The 9898-nt window shown below is 43.5% G+C and overlaps 1 protein-coding gene across 4 annotated transcripts in view; it reads right to left on the bottom strand.

Annotated features, from left to right (window-relative positions):
• The window catches only part of PSIP1 (PC4 and SRSF1 interacting protein 1), a 35204-nt gene extending 26227 nt beyond the window's left edge, over positions 1–8977 (bottom strand). For 2 of the 4 annotated variants that reach the window (XM_085213787.1, XM_085213788.1), the window contains exons 1-3: positions 8267–8976; positions 7252–7328; positions 3051–3189 (exon numbers count right to left, since the gene is read on the bottom strand). In XM_085213787.1, the coding sequence (XP_085069913.1) occupies positions 3051–3189; positions 7252–7328; positions 8267–8338 (288 nt within the window). In that variant the 5' untranslated portion in view covers positions 8339–8976. Of the gene's footprint in view, positions 1–275; positions 1214–3050; positions 3190–7251; positions 7329–8266 lie in introns of those variants that run through there. The other 2 variants (XR_014880569.1, XM_019610479.3) reach the window with 2 other exon arrangements.
• Between the last annotated feature and the right edge of the window lie 921 nt (positions 8978–9898).

The raw sequence follows: 9898 nt of genomic DNA on the forward strand, positions 1-9898 counted from the left end.
AACACCAAACAGTAATATGTATGTCACATGCAGACAAAGGGAATAACTTAAGGTACGTTCATCTCCAAGAACATAGCTAAGAAATACATGTTTACTCACTTGGACTACCACAACATATTATTAGGCAATAATAAACTGCCCTACTTCAAGATATTCTAGAAAAAGTTTTCCACTTTACAGTTTACTTAAGTAGCCCTTCCTCCAAATCATCGGCCAACTAGCTGTCTTCATTTTCAAGATAACTTGCTCCCTACACTGACCCTTTTTCACACTACCTTGGGCATAGGAGCAGGTTTATGAGTCTGTGTCCCAGGTCACTGGAGAGCCCTGAGGGGCTGTCCTCAGCTTGCTCCAGCTCTGCACTCACTGAAAGCCCACGCTGGGCCCAGCACAGGGCCGAGGGCACTGCTGGAGAAAGGCTCAGGGAAGGAGGTGACAGCCCCAGATTGGAGAGAAACCAATGGTAAGGTCAGAGACCAAGCATGGCAGGAGAAATAAAGAGGAAGGGGTTACCTGATCACAGACCTAATGCCCATGCAGGGCATGAGGGACACTGAGGCAGAAAAAAGGCCAGAGTAGGAAAGGTACTGAGGAGAAAAACGGAGGCACAGGAGGAGTGCTCCCAGTCAGGCCAGAGCCCAGAGAAGCTGAGAGAGTGGGGGTAAAAAGGTACACCTTTGAGGGGACCACAGTCCTGGAGGAGCCCACCCACAGGTGAAGACAGAAACAAGGAGCAGCAAAAGCAAAGTAACTACACCTCCACTAGGGACTATTACATATGCCAAAGGGACCAGAGGACAGTAATGGGGAAGCAGAAGCAACAGATGAAAGCCAATGTATTCTTCACAAGTGTCTCTGTTTCTCCTTGTGCACATCACTAACAAAAAATCCCCCTGCGTTAATTACCTAAATTGTTCAGAATTCCTGACTTGAGGGTTTTGTTGCTCGTGGCTTTAAAAGCCCTTTTTGGTTTTCAAGCCTCCTCATTTTACCAACCTACTTCACATAGAAGTCTCATGCAAACCATACCAATAATTACATGAAATACTCAAACTATTTCCTTTCCAGATTAAGATGTCTTGAGCTACTACTTTCAAAAAGTCTTTAGTTACTAACTGTGACAATAACAAAGATTATTTCTTATTTATTAGGCAGAAGAGCGTCCTCTTATGAGGAGGAAGAACCTGTATGCATTCATTTCCCCAGCTTAGAGATTGTGATACTAAGGCAACACCCTCATCAACTGGAGAGCTGCAGTGTAGTCAAAACACCAAGGGAACCGACAAGGACGTGAAACAAGGTAATTCTGAAACCCCAGCTTTGTGAGTTGTACATCGTTCTGTGAAGTAAGAAAAAAAAAATAAAGCTCATATGAACACATAAGATGAAAACAAGTAAAACTGAAACAAAAAAAAACAAATATCACTACAATTTTATTTGTGGATAAAGCCAGATTTTTCCATCTAATCTGTGCTCTGAAGCAACAGTGATGTAATATTCCATTCTGAAAAATAACTCAATGGTTGTTTTGTTTTCCCATGAAATGACATCTTTGGGGAGTCATGACTGACTGACTAGAAAGCATCAACTATTGCCAAAGAACTCTCCCTAAAGTAGACTCTTATAGGTGGTTTTAGGTCAGATCAAGTAACCCTTAATCAGTTTTGCATTTCATTTCTTTTGCAGAATGCGGCTGCCATTTACAGGTATTCTCTTTTAGCACCATCTCAACAGCCTGCAAGTAAAAGATAAGGTCACTGAGATCTGCTCCAAAGAATGCACAGGATAAAACAGGAAGGCTATTAAAACAAAGTACTTTTTGAAGTTAAGGGCAAATTTTTTTCAGAATTTTCGCCTCATCTACCACATCACTTCATAAATTCTGTAAAATTGAATATATGAGTGGAGGAGTCACTACCGTCCCTCTGTAATCCATCTACTTTTACAGTTAAGATACCTCCCACGAAAGTTCATTTTTAAGGTTCAGTTACAGAACAGAATTTAAATACTGCTTGTGAAATTATTTTATTGTTTTTAAATAAAGAAATAGTGAAAATAGGAAGAAACAATCCAGTGGCTCCAGAGAGAACGCTACCACAACACACAGTTTATTAAAGAGCTACCTCAGAAGCTGGATTGAAGTTTTCAAATGATATTGAAAAGTTACAAAGAACATCTTCAGATGTGCTAGACTCAGAAATCAGTATGTATACGCCTGCTGGCAACACGTTTTGTCTATCTCCAGTTGAAAAAGTATTTAGAAGTGTCTGAGATGTTATGAAAACAAGCACAAATTACGAGAAAATACTGATATGCTAAAAAAAAAAATGCACTGGAAGATCTTGCTGTTCGGTTGTTTGGGTTTTTTTTTCGTACAGAGATTATTAGTCAGTTGTGAACTATAACTGAATTGTATGTTTTTACATTGTTACAACTCCCTCAAGCACCCAGGCTGTATGCCTACTATCACAAAGTAAAGAGGACACAGTTCAATGACTCAATTTTCCATAGCAGAAAAAAACCAAAACAACCCAAGCACCCTTTACTAATATGTTTTTCTCAGTGGGATCAGGAAACTAGCATCTTTCTGTATCCAGGAGCAGAGAACAGGTATATCCAGAGCACATCCTCTTTTCTGCTGACTCTACGTAAGAAGCTTATTAACACTTTATCCATCTTCTAACGTAAAGAGACAGTAATTTGGGACATGTTATAGAGGAGGGATTAAATGTTAAAGAAATGGCATGTCACATAGGAGAGAAATAAAGATATCTATCATTTTTATTACTACTACAGTACCACCTGGAGCATTCACCATGACTGAGCAGTGTTTTAAACATACTTTCAACTTTTCTGAAACAGTCAACATGATTCGCCATGTGTTTATACACGAACTGAAATCCCCAGTTACATGAAAAAAACCTGTATTAGAAAATAAAATAAACCTATGATTGAGTGACAGTAATAATTCATTACCCTACAGCAAGGAACATTCTTCCCTTTTCTTTCCCCTCAATAGTACAGTAACAGTTGAAGATTGCATAACTTACCTGTTGATGAGAGAACTTCACTTTTGGATTGTTGTCAATTTCCCACAACCCTTCATTAAAACCCTTTCTTTTGTTTGGTTTTCCATATTTATCTTTATTTTCAGAGTATGGGAATATGTCCTTTGGTCCCAGAAACGCCCTTCAGAAGATACAGAAGAAATTACCATGAAAAAATGTCATGTTTTAAACAGCCTTTTCAAAGGAGAAATATGCATCAAACATTCAAGAAAGACAACTTAGGAGCACAACAAAATCTGCTACATATACATCTTTAGTTTTCTCAACAGCCCAAGTTTTTCATTACTGGCACCATACAGACAGCCTCTCTCCGTCCTCAAGTATTGAGTATCCAGGCAAGAAGCAGCCAATGCTGCATTTTAAGATTGCAGCTGTTAATACAACCAACTACTGTGAGGCAAACCAAGTAAGTTGGAAAGAAACAAGAAGAGTACGTGCTTCTTTAGAAAAACAAGCTTAATATTTAAGGTTAAGCATCCTTAAATCCTGACAGTGTAATAAAAGAGAACAAATAAAAGCAGAACAGTTCCAAGCTAATGCATAAAGTCTCCTGAAGTTACTAAATTAAAAGCAATATATTTAGAAGACCAAACTGAAAAAGAATATTAAGTGTCTAAGACACGGAAAAAAGCAACACTTGAATGCACTTACCACCAAAATCTTCAAGAATGCAGTGTAACTCAGCATTAATTCAGTTTCCTCAGTAAGGAAACAAACTTTATTAACAGAATTTAATAAAAACTCTAAACTGTTTGTTATGGTAAGGCTCTTCCCCAGTTCTATTCTTGATTAACTAAATACCAATTGTTTTCATTTACTCTCCCAGTATAGTTCTTTGGGCTACGTATCATTGTCAAATAAAGAGGCAAAAACATTGAACAACACTACCCCTTATCCTAGAACTGTTTAACTAAAGCTATTAGCCTTCCTTTTCTCATATGTAAAAGTCATCATATCCATGCTACTATTCTCTCTAAGCTAGACAGTGAACAACAAATTACGGAGGACAAATATTCTGGTTTATGCTGAAGAATAAAGCCAATATAGCTCCTGTTCTACTCCCAAGACATTTCAAGTCATTATTTCAGTGCACCAATTCAATGCTGTTAAAAAAGGAGACACTTCGGTGGTTCAATCTTAGCTTTGCTATGCTCTCAGATGCAGCCATGTTTGATATAAGACAACTATCTGAAAAGTTACAGATATTTGCTTTCTGAGGTAGTAGCTCATGGAAAACGACAGAGATGGTACTGATCTCCATTCTACTACTTTCATCATCATCTTTCAGAAGGGCTACTTTAGATAGACACTTTACTAGGCTGAAAGAGAACATTATGATCTAGAAAGATTAAGCACCTTCTACTCCAGCAGCAAAATGCTTACCTACGTGCAAAAAGTGTAAAGTATGCATGTGTAACAGACTGCATTGCACACACCCCTTTACAGGAAGAGATGGTTAGAGAGGATTCAGCCAGCACAGGAAGGAAACGTACTGCAGAAGTCCTCATATCGGGACCAAAAGACTGGGGAGGGAGACAGAAAGAAACTGGAAAGACAGTAAGCATTGCCTCCTTTCTTCTCTTCACGCTTAGCAGTGTTTTTCCAAGGTCTACACATATTCTTCAAGCTTTGACAAAAAACTGCCATGAAAAGGTAACAAACTGGATTGGTGTACTTAAACTTTCATGCACCAAAAATAAGCAAAAAAAACAGAGTGAAAAGAAACATTTCCCCTAATATAAAGGATCTAAAACTACAGTTCTAGGTGACCTTCTATTTGTTTATGACACAAGTTCTGCAACAGTGTGATCTACCAGCACAACAGATAGCAATAAAGCCTTCATTCAAATACCTACTTTTTGATACTCCTTTAGAAAAGGGTAGTGCTGCCACATTAGGACAGTACAGAAATAAAAACACCCAAATCCCCAAAGCCTACTTTAAGCATATACCTATGCACTCGAACAGCAAGAGATTTAGCTGTTTTTTAGAAAGACCTCCAACAATAGCAATAAACTATTACTTTATACTTGTTTCTAGTAAACTGCAAAACTAAATTCATGTTACTCCTAGCAAACAGCAAATAATTATTCTCAAGTCAGTCTTGTTTATATTTCCCCCTATAATTCTTCCTACACACAGCTAGACTACACAGAACACACATGGATATTCTATGTGATTAAACTAGTTGTTTAGGCTTTCAGACACTTGCCATTACTTAAAGTAATACTTTATCATACAGTACAGAGTGCATACGTGTAACTAACTGTGAAAAGCAAAGCAGAGAACAAGTGTACCAAACTGATTTTCTCATTAAGAAGTACAGAAAATTGTTATATCTAACTAATTTCTGACAGATTGCTAATTCACTGCTTACTGCTACAAACCTAAAGAAAACTAAGCACTGTGAAAAGGCACTCTCCATTTTCACCCAACTGGTTTCTTCCCATTGTTACCCACAGGTTATCTGCTGTAAGCAACAGTAAGTATGATCAAAAAGCTTGAGTTTCATCTGTTACCACTCTGAGGAGCACTACATAAATTACACGCATAAAGAACAAGACAGTTCAGATAGTACTCTGCAACGTAAAGGATGTCCTTGTACTCTGCAGATTGTATGTGAAACTGCCCTGACCATATACAGCCCAATGAAAATTAGGCTGCAGTAAAACTTTATCTTGTTAAGGATGATAACAAAGGAATTCTAAATTTGCCCATGCAAATTAGCAAAAGATTCCAAAGCCAAGTACAAGTCAAGAAATCTAACTGAAAATTAAAAGGTACCATGAAGCTTCTCAAAATTTGCAGAGGTATTTCTAAAACTTTAGATAACGAACTCTTCTTCCTTTACATTCAATCTAGGTCTGCCAACTTGGAAACAACTACTTAAAGTACAACATCAATCCAGAACTATACATATCACCAAGGAAAACAAACTATACAATACTGTATTTTTAACTGCAAAAGCATCTTGGAAGAAGAATTAAGAATAAATATAATCTACTGTACTGCTTAAATTTAAGTTAAATTAAAATAAGTGTCTCATTAAGTAAAGGGACAGTATTCAAACACTGCAACCCCAAACCCTTCCTCAACAGGGCAGAACCACAACAGAACTTAGCAGCGGAATGCATTCCCCTCAAAACAGATGTGTGTCTGCAAAATCCTAGCATTGTTGGGAGCATCAACAACAAATCACTCCACTCTACACTGCACTGGTGCTGCCTCAACTTGAGTACTATGTGCAGTTTTGAGCACCACACTACAGAAATGACATTATTAGAGTGCCCAAAGAAGATGGTGAAGGGTTCAGAGAGGAAGACATACGCAGAGCAGCTGAAGACTCTTGAGAAGACCTTGAGGAGGGCCTCATAGTGCCTACTGCTCCTCACAAGAGGAATAGATCAGCATGTGCTGATCTTTTCTGTCTGGTGAACATCAAAAGAACCTGAAGGAACGGCATGAAACTACAACAGAGAAGGGTCAGACTGATATTAGTGAAAGGTTCTTCACCAGAGAGTGGTTAAGCACTGGAACAAGCTCCCCAGGGACGCAGTCACAGTCACAGACAGTGAGCTGCCAGAACTCAAGAAGCATCTGGACTACACTCTCAGACATAAGGTCTGAGCTTTGGGTGGTCCTGCGATAAGCCAGGAGTTGGAGCCGATGATCCTTGGGAGTCCCTTCCAACTTGGGATATTCTATGATATGTTCTCATTTTTCCTCAATACCTTACAAACAAATACGAGCTCAAATGCCTCTGGGGAAAAAAAATAAAATGGAAACCAACATAGGGCAATTTGCTTCTTCCTCAAGTTCTATCTGCTTCATTGTTGTCAGCCTTATTCCACTTTCTTTCAGAACAGATTTTCAATACAATTTCTAAGTATACACAGACCTATAATTAAATGTCATTCTAGGAGAAAGAAAAACTTACTCACACCACTTCGGGTAGGATTTGTTTCTCTACTGAGAAGGAAGAAGTACATGGTATAGTTACAGGTTGAATAGCTTAAACAAACGTGAAAGTAACATATCCTGTCAGAAGAGATAAATTCAGGAGATGATACACTACTGAACACTGCAGTTTTACAATACACAACATTCAGATAAGTCATTCAGTTGCTGCTGAATGAAACATGAACCAATGAAAGAAACAGGGCCTCAGGTATAAAGGACTTACGTCTCATGGGTGCCAAAGAAGAAAATAGGCATTTTATTTGTTGGAGGTTTTACTGCTCCATCAGGAACTTCATCCACCTAAAGAAAAGACAAACTACAATTAAACTCAGGCAACAGTTGATAACAGTCTAAAGGGAAATACTTAAAAATGCTAAGCACTTAAAAAAAAAAAGTAACGATGCTACAGAGAAATAAAGTAGGTCTTGAGGACAGTATGTTAGTAGTCAGTAAGAAGTGACAAGTGACAACACTTCTCATTTTACAGCAACACTTTCCTTTTTTTTTTTTTATTTTAAGGAGAGGCGTGATGAGCTGGCTACAGGTAAAAGCAGCAATCCATTCAAAAAACAATTTCTCCTTCACTATAATGCACAGTGACACTTCCTACCTGTAAGCTGATAACTTGTCCAAGGAAACAGTCACGAATTCTTAACCAAGCATCTTAGCTAAATTGTTCATAATTAGCCTAATTTACAAGTTCATGCCTATTAGCATGCCCTGGAGCAGCCACAGGATTTGCCACGGCACTCCAAGGGGGCGTTAAGGAAGGGAGAAAGGACCGGACAACTTCGCACTTACGTTCAGTTTCTCCTAGGAAAAGCTACAGAAATACCCGACTTCAGTACTAAAGAGTAACCCTACCACAATTTGGTGTTCTCCTTTGGTAAAAAAAAAGGAACAGCCGTTATTTGGGAACAGTAGCTTTGTATAATTCGGTCCTTGCACAGCTCCAGCGTTTGTTATGCCACCATACAGAAGCCCCAGTTTCGAAAATAAAGTTACGCAAATTGGGACAACTGGCGGTTGCTAGAGAGAGCTATCACAGGGCGATCCCGGGGCCTGCAGTGCAGCAGTGGTCGGCTCAGCCCGGGGCACCGCACAGGGGGCGGGCGGCAGCACGCGGCGGCAAAGCTCCCCGCAGGTGCCCGACAGCGCGGCGCGGAGACGGCGGGAGTAGGAGGAGAGGCGGGGGGAAGGACGCATCCTCCGCGGGAGAGGGGACCGAGGGGACTTACCCTAGCCGGCCAATGCGGATAACCTTTCATCTTGGCAAAGATGAGGTCCCCGGGTTTAAAATCTCGGCTCATGTTGTCTCACCGCCGTGCAGGCCGTCCGTCGCCTCGCCGCGAGCAGGGACCGGGCCGCGGGTAGGGCGTTCCGCCCGAGAGCCCCGCTGCCGACACGAACACGCCGCAGGAGGATGCGGAGGGCGGGAAGCGGCACCGCGCTCGCGGGGTCCCCGCGCCGAATCCAACGGCTGCAAACGCCGCCCGCGGCACCGACGCCGCACGGGCCACGCGCAGATCCAGTCCCCGCCCTCACGGCTCCCGCCACACGGCCGCACCGCCCGACCCCCGCGAAGGCGCGCAGCCGCTGAAGCGGGCGCAGGCCAGGCTCTGCCTCTCGTTCGCGGCGCTTTAACGCCTCGCTCCCCCCTGCGCCGGCGCCCGCCCCACAGCCCACCTCCACCCGCAGCCGGCGCCGCCGCGCTCCTCTTCCTCCCGCCCGGCGGTACCACCTGCGCGGCGCGGCGGGGGGCGGGCACGGCGCGGCGCGGCCGGGGGGCGGCTGCTAGGCTACTCGCGTCCGCCCGTCCGAGAGGCGGCGGGGACGGCCGCCGGGAGGTCGCCGTCCGCGCGCACGGGGAAGAGGAGGGAGTCGGCGGGTCCGCTCCGTCCCGTCCCCTACCCCCGTCAGCGCTGGAGTGGCTCGTTCCTGCGCTCGCTGGGGGCGGGGCCGCCGAGGCGCTGCCGGGCGGGGGAGGAGGGAACGGCGGTGCGGTCTTGCGGCTGTACCGGCGAGAAGGGATGGGGTGGGAGGGCGGCGAGGTCGCGCTCCTCTAGCGGCCGCGGCAGCTCGCCCTGCAGCGCTGAGGCTCCCGGACCCCCGCATAAGATCCATTGACTCGTCCTCGGGCTCCGCCCGGCCGATAATTTCGCCCATTCGCAAGTGAGGAGCAGTTAATTATCGCCATCCTCGTCTGAGTAATGGAAACGTGGTTGTCCCAAATACGCCTTTTGTGTTTTGCCACCGCGCAAAGCCGTTACAGCACGCCGCTTCCTGGCGGTTTCGCAGCCCTCATCTGCTAAGCCCGGAGCTGTCGGCTCTCCTCAGCGCACCCGCAGCCTCCTCCGGCCGCACCCGCCTTGTTTGCCTGTCAGCACCAAACAGTCCTCTCACACCGTTTCAGACACCGCTGAATCAGCTTATTAAATAGATTCTTCCTTACTATCGGTCTAGTTGGGTCTGGCCCTTCTCTGTATTCAAAGTTATGAGGCCCATCGGCTCACACGTGCGTTTGACTCTACCTTGTGGTCACACTCAGCAAGTCACAGTTGAGCACGTTGGTGCTGATGGGCTGCCAGCGCTGGGGGAATGGGCTGCATGGAATCTATTCTATTAAGATATTCTATCTATTAAGCACATAATCTATTCTATCTATTAAGCACATGCCATGACTTTTCAGTCTTTCCATGATCACGCTATCTAACACTGTCAGACATTGCCATTTCGTGCCACCCTCGATACAAGACCTGAGGCACAGTCATACAGACTAGCTTTCTGCTGGCTCTGCCCCACCACATTGGTGCGGGAGGGGAAGTCCTCTTGAGAGGAACTGTCATCCTACTTTTAGTTTTGTTACTGAA

The sequence above is a fragment of the Meleagris gallopavo genome, chromosome Z, assembly GCF_905368555.1.
Source record: "Meleagris gallopavo chromosome Z, MGAL_WU_HG_1.1, whole genome shotgun sequence".
Lineage (NCBI taxonomy): Eukaryota > Metazoa > Chordata > Aves > Galliformes > Phasianidae > Meleagris > Meleagris gallopavo.